General features: G+C 38.5%; 1 protein-coding gene across 12 annotated transcripts in view; it reads left to right on the top strand.

The window, feature by feature from the left end:
• CHD2 (chromodomain helicase DNA binding protein 2) overlaps positions 1 to 14,153 on the top strand; it is a 93,018-nt gene that overhangs the window by 23,965 nt on the left and 54,900 nt on the right. For 8 of the 12 annotated variants that reach the window (XM_074837064.1, XM_074837067.1, XM_074837069.1 and 5 more), the window contains exons 4-6: positions 1,379 to 1,439; positions 6,985 to 10,159; positions 10,495 to 10,628. In XM_074837064.1, the coding sequence (XP_074693165.1) occupies positions 10,567 to 10,628 (62 nt within the window). In that variant the 5' untranslated portion in view covers positions 1,379 to 1,439; positions 6,985 to 10,159; positions 10,495 to 10,566. Of the gene's footprint in view, positions 1 to 1,378; positions 1,440 to 6,984; positions 10,164 to 10,494; positions 10,629 to 14,153 lie in introns of all 12 variants that reach the window. The other 4 variants (XM_074837071.1, XM_074837076.1, XM_074837065.1 and 1 more) reach the window with 3 other exon arrangements.

The following is a 14,153-nucleotide window of genomic DNA, read 5'->3' as shown; positions in this document are numbered from 1 at the left end:
GTGCTGTAAATTATTAAAAATAGCTGGGAGCTGTAAGTTGAAAATCTTTCAATCATTGACTTTACCTAGTCTTCATATATTAGATCGTAGTTTCTAAGTGGCTTTTTTTGAGTGAAATGGTACATATAAGACAGAAAACGATTTAAAGGGCATAAGTAAACCTCTTTACCTAGTTTATTTCTTGTGCTTTGCATGACTGATAGATGCCTCTTGGATGATCAAAGTGCAGCAACCATGTTGTGCTTCTTCTATGAAGTGCCCATCCACCATTTTAGAAGTACTTCAGTTTTGTACTTCCATTTAATAGCAGCTGTGGATCACACCTAAATCCATGTTTTAAACCTCTAAATTTCATGTTCATTTGGGTATTCTACATGTTTGTGCCAGTTTACTAATGTAACTTTCTACCATTTCTGCTTTCTAAAAGGATCTTTTTCCATATTAATCATTTCAAGTAAACTATATCAACAAAGAAACTACAATTCTGTCATCACAGCTTGCTTTCTACACATCTGAGTAACTATGAATGTGAAGAGAATTTAGAAAACTGTAGAAAATTATGCGCAGTATGCTATCACTGAATAGGTTCATTAATTATTACATATTTAGGGTTATATTCCAATATAAGTAGATCCTGAAAGATCACAACAAAAGCAGTTTGCTTGTCGATGTTAGGTGGATAACTTGTATGGCTTATGATAATGGATGACTTGATTCAGTTGAAATTTATAGGGGAAAAAAGGGTTCATGACTTGTTTTAGAGTTTTAGGTCTTACTTTAATCTTACCTCTGCTTAAGGAGATTTTGGTTAAAAGTTTATTGATGTGGGTTGCCAATAAGTGTTTTCAAAGTCGAGTTCTCAAATTTGGACCTTGCCCATATGCAGATAACTTTGAGATATAGAGAAGATAATCTGTTCTGTATCAGTGTGTTAAATAATTCACTGCATCTAGCTGATGCGACCTCTCAGTAAAATGAGTATTTTATTTATTTTTATGTGAAGGACAGATCATTTAGTTTAGACATACTTGATGCCCAATTGATCTTTTCCAAAAATTTCAAAAAAGATTTTTTTGTTGTTGTTGCTTTTTTTCAAGGGATTTGCCTACAGGATGGTGTCTGAATTTCTTGTGTGATTTGCCCAGGTTCTTCAATAGCAGGTTGCCTAGTGATACTTCAGGTTTTTTTATAAAAATGTCTTTTGTACTGTATGCTGTGATCTGCTGAAAATGTTTGGGGTTTTTTTTCATGTGAGGATAGGGTTTTTGTAATACTCCTGGGCTAGTGCTCTGGTCTTCTAGATCCTTAAGTGTTTTGTGGATGTTTGTTTTTTTTTTTCTTTTAAATTCAAGTGTTTAATATATCATTTTCCCTACAGATGTGTTGAGGAATTGATTTACTCACTGTAAGCAAAATAACTGCTCTTGGTTGAAGCACTGGTAAGTTGTAATTCCTAATAACATTTACTTTTTAGCTTTAAACCCTGCCCCCCCTCCCCCCCCCCAACAAACAGACATGGCTCTAATGTTTAACTTGCTGAAGTTTTTGGCTGAATACATCCTGAAGTTTTTTGCAGTGTGTCTGTGTGTGCGTGTGTGTTTCTAGAAGGCTCAGAAGGACCACAGGATCATTCTTGCTGGGCTCATAGGAAATGAAGCTATACTTGGATAGTACCCTCAACCTGTCTCGCTGGAGAACAGCTTTCATACCTAGTTGTAGTTCTTTGATCTTCTTCTCAACTCCATATTTCATTGAGAACTATTAAATTGTAGATTTGCTTGTCCAAAAGGGTTTGGTACGCAAACATTTGTCTCTACAGAGAAGTACTACACATAATTTGGATACCAAATGGTGTGGAACGTATCATAGCAGGAAGAACTTGTCCTACAAGCATCTCATGTTGTCCTTTTATGCTTCTGTCAGGATGAGTGAGAGTCTTTGAGCAGATAGTGACTGTCATCTGTTCTGTGATTGTTCTGTTTCTGTTCCTCATTCATAAAGCTTCAGCTTTGCAGAACACGGTATGTAATGCTGATACAGTTTTCCTGTATTAAACTGCTAGCTGATAGACTTCATTTAGGAATCATTCCTCATATAGTCAAAAGGCAAAATTGGCAGGCTTGAGTAGAAAAATTCATTCAGTTCTATACTGGATGAATATGGGGATAGGATTTTCTCCCAGTTTCCTTAACTAAAAGCAGTTTGGTCTTGATGACCTTTTGCTGTGTCTGGTACATTCTGTGACTCTTGGGAGTTGTGTCTGAAAAGACCCAAGTCCTTTTGTCTTCCTGTCTGCTTAAAATTCAGACTCCTTGATTCTACATTTTTAACTAGGGCATCCATTGCATTTTGTGTACATGAATTAACTTTTTTTTCTCAGTGGGAAGCTCTATTCCTGTAGAACTATGCTTTGGATTATATGCTTTTCTTTAAAAGAGACAGTTTCTTGGAGACAGTTCTTTCAGCACAACATGCTACCTGATTGAGTAATGTCTGTCTTAGACTGCAGACAGCTTGAGAAAATGTTCCAAGATGCAAATATTCTCTCAGTGGATAGATGGTAGTGATTTTTCACTGTCCAATGGCTATGTATGTTAGCAGAGACCTTCAGCAACCATGCTTGCCTTGAACAAGCTGCCATCGATGCTGGCTCAGGTACTAGAAAAGCAGCCGCTCCCTGTTTGTATTCCAAAGTCCCGTGCTTTCTTCTGATCTACTCACGTGATGTGGAGACTAATGTAGAGCTCTTCTGAAAGGAGAAAGCAGTTTGTGGGGATAAGGTGCAAGCCTCGCTAGGCCATGTTATCATGGCCTTGTGCTGCTTTTAGGTACAATTCATTTTGAACCAATTTTATCACTGAGTTTTCAGTTGTGAAGCAAAACAGTAGAATTGAGGAACTTTGAGGAATTCAGTTCTTACTGGGCATACATGTGCTCAGTTTTGGTGATCTTTGATTAATGTTTCATTTTTTCTACTACTGTGTTCTGTAAGTTTTATTTGTTCTTCCAGAAGTCTTAAGCTACTCTTTACACTGCAGGTATGTGTAGAACAGCATATTTCTTGCTATGCTAGAAGTAAATGTTACTCCTTCCAACTATTCCTCAAAACTCTTCCTGCTGTCGAATGTTGCCTTTTTTTCCCCAATCACCTGCTGTAATCTCTAAACATGTGACTTGTTTCATTTTTATATTAATCTTCATCTGTTTCCTACCTCTTCCTGTGAGCATTTTTTCTGTTTTTCTCTCATTGGATTGTAAGTTAGCCGTTGTCAGATCTGGTTTCTTGAGCAGAAATTTGGCTTTTCAGTTACACATGGAGTAATTCTTCTATCCTTTTCTGTTTTATAATCCTTACCTAAAGCAAGGAGTGAATGTGAAACTCTTAATTGACTTAAAGAAACAGATGCCTTTAGAAGAAGTTGCTTCAAAATGCATTTGTAATCACATCCAAATGTATGGATCTTTAAAGATCTAGTATTACCCTCTCTGGTTAACATAGATAATGTTTAATTGAAGCACTGATTTATTTTTTTTAGTAGAAGGGGGAAAATACTTGAAAACAGCAGGAGCTTTATTGAAGTTGGCATACTTTGCTTAATGCAATAAAATTTATTATTTAAAAATAGTCCCTACAAAAGAGTGCATTTCTGAGTAAAGTCACATCTTACCCGAAATTAATTTCTAAATCAGAGAAACATGGCAAACAGCCTTTCTTAGCTAAAAATACCTGATCCTACATAAATTGTGCTTTTACTGCTTGTGCTTACTTGAACATCTAATAGCAGTGAAAGCAGACTTAGGACTGTCAGGAGTACTTAGTTACTTTTTGGAGGTTGAACAGAACATTCGGAGATTGAACAGAAGTTATGGACTTTAGATGTCAATAAAGGGCATGTCTGCTTTTTCCTCTAGTCTAAAAGTTACCAGAGTATGTGTCTTTGAGAATAAAATCTTGCTTTAATGAACTTTGAAGTGTAGAACTTCAGGTTTGGTTTGCTCAGAACCTCATTCTGTCCATTCAGCTCCCTCTGTTGGAGTGAATTCCCTTTACTACCAGTATGTCACCTCATTTTTAAGTTTAAGCTTCGGAGTATGAGAAATTTCACTCTGGAAAACTTTGTAGATGTGTCTTACGCACTTGCGCTGATGCACGGGTGTTTTACATGTTGTTACTGGCCTTCAGTCTCATACTTAAACACAAGGGTTCAGTAGACATGAAATTGCTGAGGCCATGGTTTTGGCCATAAGGGTTGTCTTTAATTGCTGTGGTCTCTTAATAGGTAGAGCAGCAAATGATTAATTGCAAAAATCTGAAGAGAAAAACTTTGTAAACTCAGATGTTGTAAAACTTTTGCCTTAAACCTTTAGGTATGGTTGTGAATGGTTTCTGTCCGTTGATTCAGAGTGTCATTATGTTACCAGTGATTTGGAGGAAACTTTGAAAGTATTACATGACTACCTAGGTCCCTTATTTATCACAACCAAAATACTGTATTTGGAAACAAATACAGTAAATTGTAGGTAATAGAAATGTGAAAAATGGGATGATGCCTAACTGATGTTGCAGAAGGGATGAAATATGTAATCTAACTAAAAATTGGGCTGTTCAGTGTCTTTAAGTGTAGGATCACTGCATATGTGTTGGTGGAGAAAGAGTGTATTTTGCAACATCATTGAAATTTCTTAGTAAAATGTGCCTTAATTCATAAGTAAACAAATGCTGTGAAATCTTTTTTAAAGCAAATGTAGATTTCACATGAAAAAGTGTACAGATGGCTATTAATATTTTGGCCATTACTATGGCATCTTTTTGATGTATGAATAACTTTAGAACAAGGGCTGTTGTAGCATGTTCTTAGTTGTTATATATCATCAGTTCCGTTTACTGCTAATTATTTTACAAGGTCAAGAGAAGAGATTAAAACGAATGTGGTGGGGTTTTTTGTGGAGTTTTTGGTACAGCCACATGTAGGTGAACTTAGTAGGGAAACTTGCCCTTAAATTGGTTTTGGCAGATCTCATTAGTGTCTTAAGGCAACAGGCTAACCCAACTGAAAAGGGCCTTTCAAGGTTGAATAATATGTGACTAAATTATATTTTTGAGAGGTGGGGAAAGCTGATGCCAGTAATTAAATTTTGTTATGTTAAGCTTCTTACAATAACTATAAAAATTATTTTAACGGTCTTATTTATGGGGTTCCCACTGTGTTCAAGTTAGTACTTCTGAATATTTGATTGTGACAATAATGGACGACTTTGATGGTTTATTTTTCATGTTTTGGTACCTTGGTCAAAGCATTAGCATTAAAAATTATTTAAAGTTCTAATTTATCTTCAAATGCCTAAATGGATTTGAAATTAGGCTAGTATACCAATAAGAACTAAAAAAAACCCAACCCCAAAACAACCCCAAAAACCTGTTTATTCAGTTTAGTGTGGGGAGAAAAAAACCCCTTCAAAATAGATAATCTAATTCCTGGCTTATCTGAGGAAGAGTAGAATTCTTGAAACAAAGAATTTTCTGCAAACTTGAGTGTTCAATTTCTGGTTCTGGAAATGAAGATCCTGTGGTTGAATACTATTAGAACTATGCACGTTGCACAATGCAGAGTGAATTACCAGATCCTGTGTTCCACTTCTCTGTGCTGTGCTGCTTTTCCATTGTATTTAAAACAAGGAAGTCTACAGAGGAATATAGAACAGGACATATGGGCAGTTGTGAAAGTCTGAGGCTTGTTGGACCGGTTCCATTGCTCTTTGCTCTAACTGGTTATTTTGAAATGAGAATGGGGAAACTGGAATGATGAGACAGAGACCACTAGATGGCTCCACTGATTTTTGCTGTACTGTGGGCAGTTTCTGCACCACTTGTGAGAATCTTCCCAGGATTATCAGGGGAACAACATAGTGGTGGAGTTGGCTTTCATACTAAAATGAGGTTAAGGCTATACACATTCAAAAGAATAAATTGTCGTTGGAGTGCAGATACTCAAAATCATGAAGACATTTTAAAACCTTTTTTGTATGTCAGTCTCTTCTACAGTTAGCATTGGTTTTAAAATGATGTTCTTAACACTTAGTAACTTCCTGTACCTGATTTTTGCATGGTAGGAGGAGCTGTATTTTTTTTTAAGTACATGAGCTTATTTTCTTGGAAGAAAATGTAAAGATGGGGATGTTTGGTTTGTGTTTATCCATGTGGAAGTCATTGATCTGTTTGGTTTGTCACTCACCTGTGGGCTTGGTCGCTGTTATAGGAAGAGTAAAGTTGGAATATGGATCAGGAGTAGTACAGTGGTCTTGCTAAAGTCAACTAGTGTAACTTTTTACCATTTTCATGTGACTTCTGACACATCCTTTCCCACCAGTAACTAAACCAGTCATTCTGTTTAAGTGTGTGTTTGCTGTTGCGCTGTATGTCTTTCATGAACTGGAAAACTGGGTTAAGATGGTGCAATGTCTTGTCCCCAGTCACCATCTTTTATATAGGAAACCAGTTTTCATGCCTATTGCATTGGTTTTGATGGATCTATGTCTTTGAAGAAAGGAGCATGGACAGTAGTTAAAAAATTTTGCTTACTGTAATAAACTTGGTTTTCCACTAAGCAGTGTCAGCTTTAGTAGATGGGTCAGTCCAATAAAGATGGTTGCCAGAGCAAATATCTCAGATTTCCCACTATTGATTTCTCTAGTGTTTTAACACTTTGGAGAAATTTCAGATGGAATTTATGGAGCCTGGGAAGGGTTCTTGAACTTCTGATCATTCCTCCCCTACTTTATAGTTTTGGTTAAAGTTTATATTTTTGACTCTTGAACTGATGATTTGACATTGTTCATGATAAAAGTAGATATTCTGGAATGTGTGATACAGAGTGAAGCATCAGTTATATGTTTAAACTATCCTCAAGGTACAGTAGTTGAATGTCTTAGTTTAAAGATATGATCTGTATTCCAACAGCATTTTTCTTTTAATTTTCCATAAAGAATCCAATCAGATGAAGCGTGTCAAAAGGAGTCTACGAAATGAGACACCAAGATGGCAGTTCCACTGTTGATTGAGAGGTTGAGGAAATGGACTAATGCATGAGTGCTGTGATATGTCTGTCCAAGAAAAGGATGTTAAAGCGTGGATTCTCGTGTTATTAAACCAGAGAAGATCTGGGTTGTGATCATCCTATCAAAATGGACTTTGCATTTGAATTAGGGGACCGTATCAGTGACTGTCCAGTGATGGATCTGTTTGAGGACTGGGTGGCAAAATTTTGCTCTCGGGTTGTGCATGCATAACAGGCAAATTCATTTGGTAAGAGATCTGTTGCTGTCCCTTTGGAGAAAATGTAATGTTTTTTTTAAGTGTCTTAATAAAAGGTTTTGGTTTCTTTCACACTTTGTGTTTGTCCTTTCTGGCTGAATATTTATTTTTTTTTTTATTGTGTTGATATTGAAGTGGGTTTTTGGTTGCTATTAAAGTGAGAAATATTTTAGCTGCTAAGCACTAAAGGAAAGGTAAAATTTTGTGCTATAGTTGATTTAAAATGTGGTTTTCATTTGCAAATTATGTTCACTTTGCCATGACTTCCAATGAATTTTTACTCGCTGGTTTGTTCATTCAGGTGCTTATGTTAGGGGTTTTTAGTACTTGGCCTATTGTCAGAGTACTTCTGCTGAACTTTCTGAAGTTATTTTAAGATGGAATTGATATCAATTGAAGGCTGAGCAAATATGACAATAAAGGAGTACTTGAATGTTTTGTCTTAACTTTTTTAGGTATGCTTCTTTGGTTGTATATGGGTACAGAAACTTTCAACAGATTTTCTGGATGATGTACTTCCTAAACAGTCTATTCGGTCTTAAAATTGTTCTGTACAAGTGTCCAATCTGCTTCACTGCTATTTAATGTAGACTTAGCTGCATGATCCTGTACCATGTATTTGATGAGAAATAATGGAGTTGTTTTTGATATTGCTACAGATGACATGTTAACCTTTACAAATGAATTTTAAAATGGTTCTAATGGTCAAAACCCCATTTTCTTTCAAGTTTCTTGTGGATCAAATAGTTAAACTGTAGCCACCTTCCTGTGTAGGTTTCACCTGAAATTCAGTTGTCTTTGTTTTGTGCTGGAGGGCCAAGTTGACAAACCTGGTACTGACATAACTTAGGTGTTTTCTTTTAAAAACAAAACACAAACAAAACTAAGCAAAACCCCACTGTGTTTTTAACCATTTGGTTTGCTCAGACTTCTGTGTAAATACCCATTTTTGCCATGATGAATTGTTCATACCTGTTTAGTCCAGCCATTTTGATGATACATGCTTGCTCAAGTTTGGTTTTGCCATGTATTATATGGTGTTGGATACTGGGACCAACCTAAAGGGATCTCCATTCAGATGAGTGGATTTTCTTAGTGTTACCCAAGATTGCTTGGAATGGTCTTGCATTGTGTTGTTTGGTTCTTGTAGTTAAGGTGCAGGGGTCTTCTGTAAATCAGTAAGGTGAAATTCTTTAAAATGGACAGTGGCAACAGAGCATTCCTACTCAAACCCCTTCATGTGGAAAGATGATGGGTTGTTGGAGGATGTGAATGGCAAGTGTGTGGAGGAGTTGACAGGGACTATCTTGGTTCTACTGGTAAAGTCGATGTTTTTTGGCTGTTGGGGTGCTGTGCCATGGATGTCCTCACAGAAACCCATTAGCCCCTTCCCTCCCAGCAGTCCCCCAGCATCTGATTTCACTGTCTTGTTGTGATGCTTACGAATATGCCAGATGTCCTTGCACTTTAAGGAGTCTGTTGCTTGTGGGAAGACAACTGTTAGTTGAAATACAAGTGGTTAGGGGATGCTTGGATCTCCTCCATTTCCTGTGATGCATCCCCTCGCTACTAGGATGTTGTACTTGAGATGGTGCTTGGTGTCCAGTTCTCCAGCTCGGCTATTAGATGGCTTTAAAATGCATTTGTTGTGTTAAAACCTGTTAATGAGCATTAATGGGTTAAGAAAGTGAATTAGAAATAACCCTTTTAATGGTGTCAGACTTATTTTACAGTAGTGCCTTGGCATAACTGATGAAAATTGTGTTGCTGTTGGATTTTTGTTGTTGGGGAAAACCACTAGGGAGGCGCTATCGAGCTGGAGGGGGTTCTCAGCAACGTGGGGCTTTCCTGGGCGCGTGTGATGCTCTTGTCCCAAGCTTTAAGTGCAAGTGTTGGGTGACAAATGGTGGAGCTATTGTCTGGGGATACTGCCACTGAATTGAAAAAAAGCTACCCCTCGGGTGGGGTGAGCCCCAAGGTGGGTTGTTGCTGGCTGCATGGCTGTTAGCTCCACTTCCATTCTTTCAAAATGGCTTGCAACAGCACCACTTCCTGTCCAGGGAGGAAGTAATTTTAGCCCAGGCACTGAAATATTTAGCAAATCTTTAAAACAAAAGGCACAAATTCCATTTCTTTCTGGTTTCAAAAGGGTGCCTGAGCCACATGGGGTTAAGGTGCCCCTTCAGCTGGGGTAGTTGGAAGAAGCTAGGGCTGTGGGGGTAGCAGGCACCCTTTAGGTGGAGGCTATCTCTTTTTTTGGTAGAAATGAAGGGGTGGGTCTATGGTACATCACCTGAGTTGTGGGGTAAATGTAGAGAGTGTCAATCAAAGGCAGAGCTCAGAGCTGGGAAGGAGCTCTAGATGGCGGCTGTGCCTTAGAGAGAGCGCGCTCAGCTCCGTGCCTTCCCCAACACTTTACGCAACTTTCCCTAACTTTCGGGCAGCCTCAGGGGGCCCCCACAGCCCCTTGCCTCTCCTAGGCACTAATCGGGGGCCGAGCGGACCTTTTTCGGGCAGAAAAGCAGCTTTTGAGGGCTCCCTTTTCGTGCCTTGCTGGAAAGAAGAAGCCGTGGAGAGAGCCCAGGTCGTTGTTTTTCCAGCTTAGAAGCCATGGCGTACCTCCATTTTTGTGCGCTCTCCTAATGAGCTTTTTCCCCCGGACATTTTTGTACTAATTATCGCTTCTTTTGCTTTATCGGCATCATATTTTTGGGATTAGAATATATATTTTTTTTCATTCTCTGAAATTCGTATTTTATCATTATAACTCTAAATATTTTGGATCTAATGTTTTTCCACTACCCGAAACTAATATCGACTTGGTCCTGGCGGCGGTGCATGGATCAGGTAGGTGAGCAATTAATAATAATAATTTTTAGATTTCTGCCGTTTTGAGTACTTTGATTTTTGACCGATTTGAGCTGTATTGGGATGACGCAATAAGATACAGAGATTATTTGCATCCAGTGTTACTTTGGGAAAGTTTGCAGGATGCTCCTCTACTGTGTTTATTCTCGGATTTTTCTTTTAAAAACGATTATTTGTTTTAAATCTCCGTTTTGCCGTGTTGATCAGTGTTGTGTATTGTTATAACAATATCATTGCAGCGTCAGGACTTTGTTCCTGATAATGAAAGCCAGTGAAACGAACTGGGACCTTACCTTTCTTTCAACTTTTGACAGTAAATACCTGGGCACAGGACTTCAAAGCAAACAGACACCCCTGACCCCCTCTTAATATTTAAGAATAAAAAGATGATGAGAAATAAGGACAAAAGCCAAGGAGAGGAGGGTTCAGTCCACAGCAATGCATCGAGGTATGATCTATCAACTTACTTTTTTTTTTTTTGTAAAACCTGTGAATACCCTGTTTACTTTGACAGCCTTGGGTTACTGTCAGTGCTTAATACAAAACATTTTATTGATTTTGCTTCCTTTTTAAGGAATGACCTTGAGATTGTTAGCATGCCACACCCTAATTTTTTTGGTAGCAATTTCTGAAAGTTGTGTTGTGACTTAAGGGCCCATGTCATAGTCAAAAGGTACTGTACCTTTATTCAGGGGAGCCCTTTCCTCTGTATTATGTTTTTCCAGCTTTTGAATTTCAGTTTTTAGGTTTTTTGTGCTGTGAAAAATGACCTTGTCGGTTTAGCCATTGCTGCATTGCACCATTTTACATACAAGGCAAATTTTTCTTTGAAGAATCTCAGAAGTCTAAACTTTAACTGAGGGCCATACAGAAGCCTGGTGTAGTAGTAAATTATAGTAAATAGGTACAAGAAAAAGTTACATGAATGAAAAAAACCTCATTTTAAAATATAAACTGGAAAGTGCCTGTTTGTCTGATACCCCTTACTTCAAATTTTATTTGAGGTTGTAGAACTTTGATACTGTTTAGGTATTTTCGAATATTTTTATACAATTTAACCAGACTTTCTCCTGTTGGTGATAGTATTTCATATTATAAAATATACACTGGGACTGTTAACAAGAGGCTCCAAATGCTTTGCTTGTTTGTTTAATGCATTTTTGCTCAGAGTGTTTTTATTTACTTTTGTTGAATAATGAGATTCTTTACAGATTTTTATAAACTTAACCTTGATGTGGGAAAAGTATGAAATACTGGAAATGTTTGTTTGCTAGGAATGCAGAAGTATAATTACTGAATTGCTGGTTTTGTATTTAAAGGGTCGGCTTTTTTGAAAATTGGAAATTAAACTGCATTTTTGTTTTCTAGTTTGTAAATAACACTTGAGTTTTGCATTTTGATAATTTTAATTGAATCGTGGCCTGTTTATTTTTCTCTGGTGTTGTCTTCAGTAGTTTTTAACCAACATTAATAAAAAAGAATTCTGAACTGTCTGTATCACATGTGCCCTATGTGATGTTTGCAGGTGTTTGAATAGTATTCTCGATGTCCAGTATTTAACCTACCTTTAAACACACAAACTTGAAATAGTGTGGGAATATGTATATAAAATCAAATTGCTGTAACCTTCTAACATAAACTTGGATGGTATTCTGGATGTATTAAAATTGCAGTCAAATTTTAAATCCTGATATGGGTAAGTTTGTTTAATTTGAAATTATTATTAACTAAATTAGCCTCAGGGACTGTTGAAGCATTGCATACAGCACCAATACAGAGTTTTTTTATAATAATGCAGTTTAAAAACACATCAGACTCTCAAACCGTTCTATCTTTATAATACTGTAAATACTACACACAAAATATTGCCTCAGTTTTTTAAAAAATGACTTATGATTCAGCTTATTTAAGTCTTTATGATTTTTTTTAAAGTGCAGATAATCAACAAGAGCAATAATAGGTATAATTTGTTCAGGTAACTTAAATTAAGGTATTTTACCGGTGTTGGAAACATGCTGAATAGTAGATTAAATTGGAGACATCTCACAGGAGTTCCACAGAAAGAAGACCTTTGGGTTTTTTGACCTTAGGGGTGTTACATTTGCATAGTGTCTCATGTGTGCTTTTGCTGTTTTCACTGAAAGGTTATTTATCATAATTGATCAATTTACATGTAACACCTGTTGTGTGAGGTTACCCTTCTCCCCCTTCACAATTTTTTCTCAGAATAAACCTGCTGTGGGTAACATCCACTCACCTGAAGTGCGGGAACAATTGAGCACAGGATATTTGTAAGTGAGCCTTGTCGAGCTTATTTTTGAGCTGTGAGTCAGCTGAATGTCGTAAAATGGACTTTACTTCCTGAGGTTGACTTGAAGTTGTAGGGGAAATGATTTCTAGGAAGTGAAGCCACCACTTTGCTTTACTGTAGCCCAGAAATGCACTGATGTCTGCACTTCACATGCTGCTGGCCAGCTTTCTCCCCAGTTGTGAGACCAGCTCGGCATCTGTGGAAATATGTGAAGTCCTGTTACATAAACCCTGGTGTGAGGCCTGGGTGATGGAGACGGGTGGAAAAAGTAGGTATGGCCGGTGCCATTCACCTGGGCTGGAGAAGCAAAAATGCTGGACTAGAGAAAGGTGATAAAGCAGAAGAAAATACAACTCCTATACACCACCTTAGTGTCCTGACTGGGGGATATGTTTGGAATTGACTCCTGCCTTTCTAGTCCTAATGAAACACAAAGGCACATGCTGAATAAACAAAAATGCCTGAGAATTGTTCCCAGACAGATGATTATTCTTGGGGAGGGAAACAGTGTTAACTCTTCACAGTTTGTAAGCTGAGAGGTGTACTTGGTGCTTTCCTAGATGAACAGCAACACCTGTCCTTTGTGTATTGACAGTAAATCTTCCCAAACTTGAAGCTGATTGATTTCATGCAACTTTCTCCACCTAGGATAAAAGTTGGTATGCTGCAGTTACAAACAACCACCACCTGTGTATCTGGGACTTGCATTAAATAATTGAACAAAATCCTGGTGTGTTTTCTAGCATCTTCTGTGCTGCATTTTTGAAAGGCAGGTGGTGTGAGAGGGTACATCCATGGTGCAGCCCTAATGTGAACTTCAGAGGCGAGAGGCAGGCTGGGGTCCCCCTGACATCCGGGAGTGAGTTTTGTAGGGGATAACAAGTAACACACGATGGATACGTTGTTTTTCTGGTTTCCCCTGGCCTGCATCTGTAGCAGTTGCTCTTGCACCTCCTAAATACCCTTGTGTGGGAATGGTTTCTGCTACAGCAGCTGCAGGGCTGAACAAACCCTTGCATCTGTATCCAGCCCTTGGCTTCCCTAGCACTAAAACATTGGTTTTTGGGGAGAAAAAAAAAGGTTGCAGTGGGTTAGATCTCAACCTGGTGTTTGTTCAGAGAGCTGGAAGCCTGAGGTCTGAAATGGTGGGTTTTTTTGCTCAGCAACCACCTTACAGAGGCAGAGTGCTCTGCAGCGTGTGCTGCAGCCTTCACAGAGCAGAACACCCTTGTTTTACGTGGCAGCCATTTTATGAAGATGTAGCTACATGCGAAAGAGGATTGGGGGGGGGGAGGAGGAAACGAAGATGTTAAACAAAAATTGCCCTCTGTGGCTGCCGATGAAAGCAGAGGGCATCTCTGTGTTGTTTTGGTAGCGCTCGGGAAGCCCCGATTCCCCGTGAAAGGAGAGGGAAAGGCTGCACCGCCTGGCATTTTGGTGCGGGTCCAGTTCAGTCACAAAATGGCTGTTCCTTTGTGCCGCATAGCTGACAGACATACTGCATTGCACTGTGTGTACTCTAAAAACAGCAGGAAGTTGCTGGTGGGGAGTTCAAAGGCCATCTTGTGCTCGCTGGGGACGGGGATTGGCTGCGCTCGCTTGGTAACAGGCGGACGGTGGTGGCGGCTCATGCGGAGGCAGAGCTGTGCCTGCGCGTGATGG

This window comes from Strix aluco, chromosome 12, assembly GCF_031877795.1.
Source record: "Strix aluco isolate bStrAlu1 chromosome 12, bStrAlu1.hap1, whole genome shotgun sequence".
In the NCBI taxonomy this organism is placed as follows: domain Eukaryota; kingdom Metazoa; phylum Chordata; class Aves; order Strigiformes; family Strigidae; genus Strix; species Strix aluco.
This window is presented reverse-complemented; position numbering and strand designations above follow the sequence as displayed.